Raw genomic sequence first — 14145 nt, 5'->3', positions numbered from 1 at the left:
TATTTTTAGTTATCCAGATCATTTCTTTCTATTTTTAGTAGAGACAGGGTCTCGCTCTTGCTCAGGCTGGTCTCGAACTCCTGAGCTCAAACAATCCGCCCACCTCGGCCTTCCAGAGTGCTAGGATTACAGGCGTGAGCCACCGCGCCCTGCCTTAGCAGGGGTTCTTAAAATGTGGTCAGTGGACTCCTGGGTTCTCTGCGACCCTTTCAGGGGATCTGCAAGGTTAAGACTATTCATAATAATACTGAGATATTTGCCATTTTCTTTGTATGTTGACATTTACACTGAGGTGCAAAAGTAATGGGGTATAGCAGTGTTGGTACTAGTAGTCATTGTATTCTTTGTGTACTCGTACTCATAGGAATAAAAAAGCACCTGTTTTCATTTAAGACTGTCCTTGATGAAGCAGCAAACAATTATTAATTTTATTAAATCTCAACGTTTGAGAATACACTTGTGAGATTGTTTGCATTATAAGCTAAGCCAACTGCTTTTTTCATGAAACACTAATTTTACTTGAGAGAACATCTGGCATAGATATGATGGTTATTCAGACATGAGTGTATTTTAGATATTTTCTCAAATATGAATGAAGTCAGCCTGTCACTTCAAGGAAAACAACTGCCAGTATTTGTTTCCATTTATAAAATCTGAGCTTTTAAGTGAAAATTAGAATTTTAGAAAACTTATATCCACTTGAGAACATCATATTACTTTAAAAAATTTTTTTTATAAGATGGGTGACGATATTAAAAAAGGTAAGGTTTTGGAATTAAAAAAATGGACAAGATTAAACTGTAATGTCTTTGGATGCACATCTAGGTGATAAAACTATGAATTAAATGTTCCAAGAAAGCAATAACTGTAGGAATAGGATGGTAATTACTTTGGGGGTAAGGTAGGGATTGAGATGGGGACAGAGTGCATAGAGTAGTTTCTGCGATGGTGGGCAAAGTTGTATTTCTTGATATGGGTAGTGGTTGCAAGGGTGTTTGCCTTAAAACAGTTCATTAGGATATGAATTTGATTCCAGAAAAAAACCCTAAAATGGTACAATAAAGGAAATGTAATCATAATTAGACTACTTGGCCCAGTGTGGGGAGTTAGCTACACTCCCCGCAAAAAATCGGGTCCCTTAGGTAGGGGTCGTCGCAAAGGACAAGAAAATAATAGAAAATGGAAAATAATGGAAGTAAAAGAATACACAGAGACAAAGGTATAGTTTTATAGATTTATAAAGATAAAAGCGGGATACTCAGGGGTCCCTACGATATCCCCATGAATCATAAGGCCCAGAATAAATTTTCACATGGGCATTTATAGGTACAGAGATTGGTTGTCAGGGGTAACAGATTTATATAACAAATAGTTCGTATTGGGTTAAAAGTCTTTCAAAAGGCTACTATAGATCCCCTAACTAATTCTGGTTACAAAGTCTTTTAAGGACAAGCTTCTAAGTTCTAAGATAAAGCTATTACTTAACAGAAGGGTTAAACAGAGATATAGTGGCTCCATATTTCTTTATCTAGTTATTGCAAATAGAGACAGGTCATCAGAAGTCAAGCAGGAACTGTCCCTTGGGCTAATTGTTTTTAGCCACAGGTATCTGTCTCTGGGCGGCCACTCTTTGATCAGCTCTCATCCCCTGATTCCACGTAGACCCTTGCTTTGTCCTTCAAAGCAGGTGAGAACCACAGAGTTGAGACCACAGCGTCACCTTGGAAAGCAGCTGCTGCTGACCTTTTGAGATGCCCTCCTGAGGTGGAGCAGCTTTTGATATGCAAACTAACGTGTTCACATATTCTTTCAGGGCGGAGCCCTGCAAAACTCCTGAGACCATTTCTGTCTCTAATATAGTAATATTAATTTATGGAGCAACAGCCCAGTAGTAAAAAAGATGTACTTAATAAGATAAACACTGAGTACTGAATTAGCAACAAATTGTGACTTAGCTGTATAAGATGGGAGGGAGAGGTAAGTGTATATGTGGGGTGGCAGAAGAGACCTAATCCTCATTAGTCTTTATTGGAGACTATGATATAACTTCTTAAACTGATAAAGAAATCATTTTATAAGAATATTTAGAAATATGGAAGTTTATGTCAGAAGAAATATCTATAAGAATTAAAAGTGGATATTTTGGGAGCAAGTATGACCAGTGGGTGAGGAGTAGTGAAACAGAGGATTGCTGTTTTTATTGTAAGGCTTGTGGTACTTTTTTGTCCTTTTTTTTCTTTCATTTCTTTGATTAAAAAATAAAATAATTCTGGGAGGCCAAGATATGAGGATCACTGGAGCCCAGAAGTTTGAGACCAGCCTGGGTAACACAGTGAGACTCAGTTTCTACAAAAAAATAATAAAAAAAATTATCTGGGCATGGTGGTACGTACCTGTAGTCCCAGCTACTTGAGAGGCTGAGGCAGGGGGATCACTTGAGCCCAGGAGTTTGAGGTTGCAATGTGCTGTGATGATGCCCCTGCACTTTAACCCAGGCAACACAGTGAGGCTGTATGTAAGAATTTAATTAATTAAAAAACAAATATTAATAGTACATTACCAGCACCTCAGCACTTGTGCCCTCTTCCAGTCACTGTAACCTGTAAAAGGTTACCACTTTCCTGACTTCCTGATCTTTAATACCATGGATTAGTTCTGGCTTTTCTGTTCAACATTATATTTGTAAAATTCAGTCATAATTTTATATGTAGTTATAGTTTATTCATTCTCATTGATGCAATAGGTGCTCAATGTGTTTTTTGTTTGAATGAAGAGGTGTTTTTTGGAAAGAAAATCTAACTATTCTTGTTTCTGTTTATTATCTGCTATATTTCTAGTTCACGAAGCCTGGAGCTGAGAACTCAAGAGACTACCCTGACTTGGCAAAAGAAGCAGGTAATACAGAACGTTTAGATCTTTGAATAGTCATATTTTATGGTGTGGTCTATCTTGATTCCATAGGTAGCGCAGCCTTGCAAGCACAAAAGGAAGCCCAGTCAAGGGAGAAGAACCTCCATGAAGAATTGTCCAGTGGCTCACTAGAAAAGAGAAAGGGAAGAGCTTGGGCATTCTTAGCAGCTACATAGCCAGAAGCAGACAGTGGCTTATGATTTTATGTGCTATCCATCTGTTTGTTGGGATGGTTAAGGGTTGTGTGGGAGAGAAAGGTATGCTCATTAAAAGGGATAATTTCATTCTAGTGTGTGTTCACCTTAGGAGATATAAAAAAATTAGTGTCTTCTGGGAAGAGGGATAATCACATTTAAAATATATTGAATACCTGTATGGTGGTTTTCCTCTCTTCACTTCATTGAGCCAACATAGAGAATTCTTTTTCTCTCACTAGGCTGCTATATGACTAAGTGAGGTGATACAGTTTGTTATTGTTTATTCTGATAAGTGTTAGGAATGTTAAACAAAGGACTTCGGTGAATACTATTGAGTGGAACTCAAAGGAAGAAGGATCCACAGGTGTATGGGTCCATGTTCTCTAAGCATTCAGCATGCTTCAGAGACACACACCTGGGCCAGGCTGCAGGTGGCTGAACTGTGGGTCTAAGTTCCAGCGAAGAAGTCCCCTTTCATCATTCTCCTTCTCTCTCTCTCTCTCTTTCTTCTCATTCACTTTTTTTTAAAGAGGACAAGCATGAGAGCTTCTTTACATGGTATATATAAACAAACCAACAAATAAATAAATAAATGTTTTAGATTCAAGGCCAGGTAGTCTAAGATTAGGTGCCAGTTGTTTCAGGGAATTCTTTGAAATACCTGCTTCCTAGCACTTGGAGACCTTGGGAGCTCTTTGCTTCCATGAGAAGTTGTTAGGCATAGTCCCTTTCTGAGGGAGCCTCCCTGACCCATTCCTAATAGCTTGTTGCCAGGCAACCCAAAAAAGTTAACTGTGGTTCTTCCCTAGATAATCCTGCTTATCTCCAAGAGTACCCTGTGCACCCAGTGCATGTATATTTAGATTTTACTTCAACACTTATTGTTTTGTTTTGAGACAGGGTCTTGTTCTGTTGCCCTGGCTAGAGTGCAGTGGTGTCATCATAGCTCACTGCAACCTTAAACTCCTAGGCTCAAGTGATCCTCCTGCCTCAGCCTACCAAGTAGCTGGGACTACAGGCATGTGCCTCCATGCCCTGCTAATTTTTTTATTTTTGGTAGAGACAGGTGTTCCCTCTTGCTCAGGCTGGTCTTGAAATCCTGGCCTCAAGCAATCCTCCCTCCTCGGCCTCCCAAAGTGCTAGGATTACAGGTGTGGACCATTGCACCTGGCCAGATTTTGCTTCAACACTTATTATTCAACTCAATATTTAAATATTATTATGTGAGGAATCAGAGCATCTCTGCCCCCCTAGAGGAAGATTCAAGAGATTTGATTAATTGCTATTGGTTGTTAGGGTAGACACTATTCATTTAATGTTTTTTAAAAATATGACCCAAAGATTCATACTTAATGTTTATCTTCTGTGTTGATAAACATGCTGCTCTTGACTGTGTTCAAACAGCAACTCCCTTTCTCTGAAGTGGGAGATGCTTTGGTTTTCTAAATATTTTTTGTCCCATTTCTTTTATTTCATTAAAAATTTGGGGAGGTTACTTTAGTGTGTGTATATTTTGATTATAAAATGGTAATATTGAAGTTATGAAGTTTGAAACTAACTGTGGGGATTGACTAGTAATAAGATATTCAGTTTAATTTACTGAGCTTGTTTTGATTTTGCAAGCAACATTAGGAGAATAAACACCTTTTAATAAATGAACCTTATTTCTTTATTTTTTTTTAGAGACAGAGTCTTGCTCTGTTGTTCAAGCTGAAGTACAGCGGCATAATCATAGCTCACTACAACCTCAAACTCCTGGGCTCAAGCCATCCTCCTGCCTCAGCCTGCTCAGTAGCTAGGACTATAGGCATGTGCCACCTCACCTGGCTAATTTTTAAATTTTTTGTAGAGACAGGGGTCTTGCTATGTTGCCCAGGCTAGTCTCGATTTCCTGGCCTCCTGAGAGCCTCCCATCTCCAGCCTCCGAAAGTGCTGGGATTACAGGTGTGGGCTGCCATGTCTGGCCAAACTTAAAACTTTTAAAACTTAGATTTTCTCTTAAAAATACTCCTTGCTTCTAATTATGTAAGGAAATGAGAAGTACAAAGGGATGACTTCACTCATATTTCACCTAAAGTACCTTAAGACTACATCAGTCATATTTAGTTGAAAATTTATTCAAGCACAACTTGAAGGTAAAATCACCCAAGATTCTGAAAATGATTTTGTACTCCGTTCTCTCTGGACTCATTTGTTGACTATGGTGGTGAGGCAGGGGGATTGGTTTTTTGGAACAGTAGATCCAGAAGTCTTACTCTCTACTTCTGTAGACCTGTTATAGGAGGGGGTTCTGCTACCATTTTCTTTCCTGTTATTTCCTAAATGCTTAGAATGGAGGAAAGCACAAGAAGCAGAATTGTGTCTTGTCACTTCCATTATTTAGGGACTTCTGCTCTTTATATATTGCTCCATCCTCCTTTCCTTCAGAGAAAGGTTGGGGATCCCTTTACACCTAAATGCACATGACACTCATTTGAATGATATAGCAGCACCATGGAACTCTTTGAAACTATTTCAGATAGTTAACTTCTATGCTTCTTTTGTTTTCTTACCCTTTTAACGTTCTTATTTAATAGTTATTTTAATCTGACAGTTTATGCAGAAAATCTGATGTTAGCAGAAAATGTTCAATAAATAATGAGTGTATCCTGGGCTGCGAAGGATTCAGAATGGTGTGGTGTACTAATCTCAAGGTTCTTACTGTCTAGAAGGGAAAATAAGGAAAATTCAGATAGAAAGTGAGTAGACTGTGAAAGGTACAACATGCTGTTGTCATTTAAAGGAGGGACAGAGTACTGGCTAAAAATTATCTTTTTGTAAGTCATTCTTTCCCACTGATTATAGGAGCAATGTATATGTTTTGTTGGAACAAAGAATTATATAATAATAAAAAGAAAATTTTGTGACCCAGACCTAGTCACTATCAACATTTTAGTGTTATTCTATTTTGGTACTTTTTCCTATGGCTATATGGGATCATATTCTATAAGTAGTTTCGTATCCTAATTTTTTTGTTTTTGTTTTTAGAGACAGGGTCTTGCTATGTTGCTCAGGCTGGAGTGCAGTGACTATTCACAGGTGCGGTCATATCGCATTATTTTTTTTTGTTTTTGGAGACAGAGTCTCACTCTGTTGCCCAGGCTAGAGTGCTGTGGCATCAGCCTAGCTCACAGCAACCTCAAACTCCTGGGCTCAAGCAATCCTTCTGCCTCAGCCTCCCAAGTAGCTGAGACTACAGACATGTGCCACCATGCCCGGCTAATATTTTCTATATATTTTTAGTTGTCCAGATAATTTCTTTCTATTTTTAGTAGAAACGGGGTCTCACTCTTGCTCAGGCTAGTCTCAAACTCCTGACCTCTAGTGATCCTCCCGCCTCGGCCTCCCAGAGTGCTAGGATTAAAGGTGTGACATATTGCATTATAACCTCAAACTCTTGGCCTCAAGTGATTCTCCTGCCTCAGCCTCCTGAGTAGCTGGGACTATAGACACATGCTACTACACCCAACTTGTATGCTAATTTATAAAATTTATTTTATCATGAGCCTTCCCCTTGTTACTTTTTTTTTGTTCGTTTGAGCCTGAGTCTTGCTCTGTTGCCCAGGCTAGAGTGCCATGGTATCAGCCTACCTCATAGCAACCTCAAACCCCTGGGCTCAAGCAATCCTCCTGCCTCAGCCTCCTGAGTAGCTGGGGCTACAGGTGTGTGCCACCACGCCCAGCTAATTTTTTCTATTTTTAGTAGATACGAGGTCTCACTCTTGCTTAGGCTGGTCTTGAACTTCTGACCTCAAGCAATTCTCCTGCCTTAGCTTCCCAGAGTGCTAGGCTTACAGGCTTGAGCCACTGCATCCAGCCTTCCCCTTCTTACTTAAAATTGTTTGGAAAAAGAGTTTAATTTTTGCATAATATTATATATTTATGCCATTATTTTTGTTGGACATTTAGGGTCCCAACTTTTTGATAATTTAGAAGACTTGTAGTGAACATCTTGCTAAATAAATACTCTCATCTCTGGTTATTTTTGAGGATAGAACCTAGAAGTTGAATCATTGGGATAGTGAACATTTGTAAGACTCTTGCTAAATTATTTTTCAGACTGTTCACACTCTAGAGTCTCATTGGCCATGTAGCGTTATGACATATATATTGGTCTTCATCCAGGTTCCTGGCTTATAACTTCCATAGTCCTTGTTACAATGTTGGGGAACTTTAGACCTCAGGAGCAGTCCTCAGGAAACAGAATCTTTCTCTGACCTTCTTTCACCCACCCAAGGTAGGACTCTAATCTCATTGTGGGTCAAAAGACCCTCATTCTAGAGAGGGTCCTACTCCATACCCTGGACGAAGGAATGCTGCACAGAGACCAAGAAGAATCTGAACAGACAAGCCTTGCTTGATCTAAAAGGTTTAGAGCATACCCTTTTTGTCTAATCACATTTTGACATGGTTGTCCATGTTTTAAACATGGATAACCTATGAAGTCTCCATAAAAGGCCCAAAGGACAGGGTTCAGGGAGCTTCTGAACACATGGAGGTTCCTGGAGGGCGATGCACTCAGGGAGGGCATGTGAGTTCCACGGCCCCTCTCCCATACCTTACATCTCTTCATCCATATCCTTTGTAATATCCTTTATAATAAACCAGTAAACGTAAGTGTTTCCCTGAGTTCTGTGAGCTGCCCCCAGAATTAATCAAACCCAATGAGAGGGTCATAGGAACCTCAATCTGAAGCCAGTCTGTCAGAAGTTCTGGATACCTGCCTTGGTGCATGGTGTCTGAGGGTTGCCAGTCTTGTGGGACTGAGCCCTTACCCTGTGGGAGATGATGCTTCATCTCCAGGTAGATAGTGTCAGAATTGAATTGGAGGACACCTAGCTATTGTCCACTGCTTGGTGTGTGGGGGAAAACCTCCACATTTGGTCATAAAAGTCTTCTGTGTTGTTGATTGTCATGGTGTGAGAGGAGAGGAAAAACATGTTTTTAGAGTTTTTCCCGAATAGGCAACATATGAGAATGTTATTCTTAACATAATCTCACCAGCATTATTATAAGTAAAACATTTATTTTTTACTTGTATACTAAGCAGGAAAAGATAACTTGTAGTCTGACCAAACTAATTGCATAATCAATTGTATATTTTCTTAAGTTAAAAAAATTCAAATATATTCATATGGTTAAGAAAAAAAAGAGTACAAAATGGCTTATAATTCTCAGGCCTGTTCCCCAGGGATAACCTCTTTTAACTGTTTTGGTTTTTTTTTTTTGCTTTAGTTCTTCCAATGATTATCTAAATGCTTATTCTACCATGCTTATTTTATTAATATTTCTTTCTTTATTTATTTATTTTAGAGATAAGGTCGTGCTCTGTCACTCAGGCTGGAGTGCAATGGCATGATCATAGCTCACTGCAACCTCCAACTCCTGGGCTTAAGCAATCTTCCTGCCTCACCCTCTGAAATAGTTAGGACTACAGGTGTGCACCACCACACCTGGCTAATTTTTCTGTTTTTTGTAGAGACAGGTCTTACTCTTGCTCAGGCTTGTCTCAAACCCCTGGCCTCAAGTGATCCTCCTGCCTCGGCCTCCTATCGTGCTAGGAATTACAGGCATGAGCCACTGCTCCTGGCCCACCATGCTTACTTAAGTTTTTGACTTACCAGTTTTTAGGTATCTGTTTGCTCCTCGCTGTCGTAGATGAGGATTTAGCTCGGGGATTTAGCTCATGATTTTTCTCCAAACTCACTGTTTAGTTTACTTACCTGGTTTTTCTTAGTTCTTCCACTGGTCATTTCCACAACTTTGGATGGCATCCTTAAAGCTTCATTTCTTGTTCCCTAGACAGACGTATCTCTTGACCTTGGCTTTGTTATTTTTTTTTTCCCAAGAGAAGGGATCTTGCTCTGTTGCCCAGAGTGCAGTGGTGCAATCACACAATCATAGCTCACAGCAACTTCAAACTCCTGGGCTCAAGCAATCCTCTTGCTCAGCCTCTCAAATAGCTGGGACTACAGGCATGCGCCAACATACCTGGCTATTGATCTTGGCATTGTTAAGATGGGTACATTAATGTTACCTGCTCCTGGAAATGACATTCTCATTTTGACCTCTAGATGTGTGATGGAGCCACAGAGATGAATAAGACAAGGACCTTATCAGTAAGGAGTTTTAAGACTCTTAGGATTTAATATATTTATAGTTAGGTGTGCAGTTATGACAGAAAGTGTTAAGTAACAAAAAGGAGATATGGAAAAATGATGTAGTGGCTTAGAGGAAGAAATGATTACCTCTGAAAGGAAAGATCTAAGATGGTTTGATGAAGGATTTGTCATTTGAATTGAACATAGACTATATAAAGGTGTGTTTACTTCGAGAAAACTCTAAACTTAATTTTTACTCACCTAAAGTAAATACTTAAAGCACTTTTTGATAAAACTTTTTGTTTTTATAGGTCAGAAGGCTTTAGCTGATGCACACATCCCTTATTCAGCAGTGGACCAGGCATGTGTTGGCTACGTTTATGGTATGTGGTAAACTATGTATTCCAAAAATCATTCATCTAAATCTTGGAGCAGCTGTGTAGACAGTGCAGAGGCATTTGTGAATTTTAACCCTCAAAACTAAGAATTCATTCAACCGCGTTTGTATTGGAGAAAAAAAATCCCTCAGAATTCAAAATCTTATTCGCATTCATAGATTTCCCTGTGTGTCAGCCCGGTGTAATTTCTTTTTTGCCATTATTGTATTGCCAAAGCAGGAGATAAAGTAAAAAACATTTTTCATCTTTAAAAAAAAAAAAAAAAGAAATTACCCATGGTTCTACCAGGTAAGGATAATTATTCTTCAAAAGATAAATTTTTGCTTCTTGTTATCTTAAAATTTGTATTTATTGGCTTTTTTGTATGTAATAAAACTTTTTCATTAAGCATTTTTTTCTTTTCTTTTTTTTTTCGAGACAGAGTCTCACTCTCTTGCCTGGGCTAGAGTGCCGTGGCATCAGCCTAGCTCACAGCAACCTCAAACTCCTGGGCTTGAGCGATCCTCCTTCCTCAGCCTCCTGGGTAGCTGGGACTACAGGCATGTACCACTGTGCCTGGCTAATTTTTTTCTATTTTTAGTTGTTTGGCTAATTTCTTTCTATTTGTAGTAGAGATGGGGTCTCGCTCTTGCTTAGGCTGGTCTTGAATTCCTGAGCTCAAGCAATCCTCCCGTCTTGGCCTCCCAGAGTGCTAGGATTACAGGTGTGAGCCACCACGCCTGGCCAGCATTTTTTCTTATTAGAGAAATAACGTATGCTAATTGGAAAAAAGTGAACGACAGAAAAGCACAAGAAGAAACAAATCACCTCTAATTCCATTATTCAGAGATTATTTCCATTGATATTTTTTGCTGTATATCTTTCAGTCAGCATACCTGTGAGTATGCATGCATGTGAGATTTTCTCTTAAAGAAAATAAGGTCCTGATATATATAATTTTTTGTAATCTGCTTTTCTTGTTTTACTACATCAAACATTTTCTGCATCATTAAGGCTTCTTTTATAGCATCATTAACATTTTTCCATTATGTGTACTACTTTCTTAGAATAGATTAAATATTTACATGATTCAAAAATACAAAAGATTATATAGTGGTTATAATCATGTATAATATAGTAGTGTATGTAGTGGAAAGTGTCACTCTTATTCCTGTCTGTCTTGTGGTTCCCTTCCCTTAGACAACCAGTTTTCCCAATTTCTAGTATATATCTCCAGAGGTGATTTATGCACAGGCAGTTAAGCGTGTGGGAGTATATAATTTTCCCTTTCCCTTTGCTTTTGTTACACATATGGTAGCATAGCATAAACATTATCTTGTATCTTGTTTTTTTTTTTTTTACTTAGTAGTTCTTAGTGACCATTCCAAATCATAACATAAAGAGCTTCTGTGGTTTTTTTTTTATGATAGCATAGTGTTCCATTGTGTATATATATCATAATTAGTTTAATCCATTCCCTTTTAATGGATATTTAGAATGTTCCCAGTCTGTTCATGGCATTTAAAAAATATTTAATTGTCAAATAAAGAGTGAATATATTTAAGGTATGTAACATGATGATTTATATATACATCATTTAAGGATTACCACAATCAAATTAATTAGTACATCCATTACCACTAATGCTATTCTAATAGATCCCTAGAACTTTCATCTTATAACTGAAAGATTGTACCCTTTGACTAACATCTCTCCATTTCCCCCACTCCCTACAGCATTTTTTTTTTAATTTTTTTTTTTTTTATTTGAGACAGAGTCTTGCTTTTGTTACCCGGGCTAGAGTGAGTGCCGTGCCGTCAGCCTAGCTCACAGCAACCTCAAACTCTTGGGCTCAAGCAATCCTCCTGCCTTAGCCTCCCGAGTAGCTGGGACTACAGGCGTGAGCCACCACACCTGGCTAATTTTTTATTTCTATTTTTAGTAGAGATGGGATCTTGCTCTTGCTCAGGCTGGTCTTGAACTCCTGAGCTCAAGCGATCCTCCCAGAGTGCTAGGATTATAGGCGTGAGCCACTGCGCCCGGCCCCCTACAACATTTTTAATGATTATGTGATATTCTAGTCTTGGGGATCTCCTATAGCTTATTTAGTAGTAGTAGTAATGATATCCTGTTCTTTGGCATTTATGTTATTTCTAATTTCTAATTATTATAAAAATACTATAAATGTTATATAGCATTATAAAAAATACTATAGTAAGTATTACTATAGATGAATCTTTGTGTGTATCTATGATTTATTTTCTTGAGATGTCAAGATATCAAGATAATTCTAGAGGGGAAATTTACTGGGTCAAAGGGATGCAGATGTATTTATTGACAAGGACATCCTAAACCTTGCTGATTTTGCTGAAGACTCCTAGAGAGTTAGTTTGTTCTTTCAGATATTCCTATCATACTGCTCCAGCATGGCAGTCTTGGTGGTAGTGTTACTTGGGAGAAGAAGTCATGTATGTACTTAACATGGATCACATTTTTCTGGAATTCCCTGGCACACAGGATCTTTTAAACTTTTTTTTCTTTTTTAAAAAATTTTTTGTATAGACAAAGTCTTGCTATGTTGTCTGGGCTGGTCTCGAACTCCTGGCCTCAAACAATCCTCCCACCTGGGCCTCCCAAAGTGCTGGGATTGTAGGCGTGAGTCACCATGCCTGGCCTCTTTTAAACTTCTTGGAGTTGTGGAAATCTATATGAAGAGTAAATCATGACCTTTAATGAACTGGTGTAATAGTTTTAAAGATTTGTATCTGGCTGGGCGAGTTGGCTCACGCCTATAATTTTAGCATTTTTGGAGGCCAAGGCAGGAGGATCACTTGAGTCCAGTTTGAGACCAGCCTGAGCAACATAGCGAGAACCCTTCTTTACAAAAAATAGAAAAATTATCCCAGCATTGTGTTGTGTGCCTGTAGTCTCAACTTCTTGGAAGGCTGAGGCAGGAGGATTGCTTGAGCCCAGGAGTTTGAGGCTGCAGTGAGGAGCTATGATGGTGACATTGCACTCTAGCCCACACCACAGAGTGAGACACTGTCTCAAAAAAAAAAAAAAGAAAAAGACGTATATCTGACAGTTAAGTATTAATGAAATTTTGCTCCCTTTATTTTGTAGCCTTAGCCAGATTGAATTGTTTGCTAGTATCTGTTCATTTCTCTACTTTCCTATCTCTGTATCATGTAAAGAAAGTACACGTATATTCTTTGTTTTGAGAATCTTTTTTTTTTTTCTTTTGAGATGAGGTCTCATTCCTCTGTTACCCAAGTTAGAGTGCAGTGATATCATAGTTCACTGTAACCTCTAACTCCAGGTCTGAAGCCACTACAGGCACGTGCCACCATGCCAAGCTAATTTTTGTATTTTTTGTAGAGTGGAGGTCTTGCTCTTGCTGAGGCTGGTCTCAAACTCCTGGCCTCAAGCAATCCTCCTGCCTTGGCCTCCCAAAGTGCTAGGATTATAGACATGAGGCATCATGCCAGCTGAGAATCTTTTATGTTTGCAAAGTAAATGATGGTTAATGCTAAAACTGTTTCTGAGTAAGATGTTAGTAGTGTATTTTATTGTCCTTCACATGTTGTATGCTAGGCCAAAGTCATAATAATACTGAAGAAAAAACATCTCGTAGTATTATGTTGCATTGCAGCTCTGTAATTCCCATGTTGTAGGTGCTAAAGTTTTTGTTTGTTTTTCTATTCAGGTGACTCTACCTGTGGGCAGAGGGCTATTTATCACAGTTTGGGACTGACTGGAATTCCTATTGTCAATGTCAACAATAATTGTTCTACTGGTTCTACTGCTTTGTTTATGGCCCGGCAGCTGATTCAGGGTGGTGAGTAGTGCTTGTCTAGTGTACTTAAATAAATGTGGGATTATTTGCCCCTTTTAATCATTTATCCACACGGTCATTAGAGGAATTGCCGTATTTTGTATTTCTTTAAAAAAAGTCGTTATTTTTAAAAAAATTAATTAATTAATTTTTTGGAGACAGGGTCTTGCATTGTTGCTCAGGCTGGAGTGCAGTGGCACGACTGTAGCTTACTGCAGCCTTGAACTCTTGGGCTCAAGGGATCCTCCTGCCTCAGCCGCCCAAAGTAGTTGGGGCTATATGCATAAAAGCTTTATTGAGATATAATTCACACCCCATAACATTCACCCTTTTAAAGTGTACAGTTACAGTGTTTTTTAGTATATTCACAGAGTTGTGTGTCTGTCACCACTCTCTAATTTTATTAGACTTTTATTACCACAGAAAGAATCCCTGTACCCGTTAGCAGTCATTCCCCATTTTCTCCTTCCCTTAGTCCCTGGCAACCACTGATCTACTTTCTCTCTTTGTAGATTTTCCTATTCTGAACATTTACGGAAATGGAATCATACAACACATGGCTTTTTTTTTTTTGTCTTTGAGACAGAGTCTCACTCTGTTGCCCGGGCTAGAGTGCCGTGGCATCAGCCTAGCTCATGGCAACATCAAACTCCTGGGCTCAAGCGATCCTCCTGCCTCAGCCTCCC

At 38.8% G+C, this 14145-nt stretch overlaps 1 protein-coding gene across 1 annotated transcript in view; it reads left to right on the top strand.

Annotated features, from left to right (window-relative positions):
* Positions 1-14145, top strand: part of SCP2 (sterol carrier protein 2) — a 110508-nt gene that overhangs the window by 6386 nt on the left and 89977 nt on the right. Inside the window, 3 exon segments of the mRNA XM_012639436.1 lie at positions 2838-2895; positions 9559-9630; positions 13331-13462. Coding sequence (XP_012494890.1) covers positions 2838-2895; positions 9559-9630; positions 13331-13462 — 262 coding nt within the window.

This window comes from Propithecus coquereli, unplaced genomic scaffold (genome assembly GCF_000956105.1).
Source record: "Propithecus coquereli isolate 6110/MARCELLA unplaced genomic scaffold, Pcoq_1.0 Scaffold14, whole genome shotgun sequence".
Taxonomy (NCBI): Eukaryota; Metazoa; Chordata; class Mammalia; order Primates; family Indriidae; genus Propithecus; species Propithecus coquereli.
This window is presented reverse-complemented; position numbering and strand designations above follow the sequence as displayed.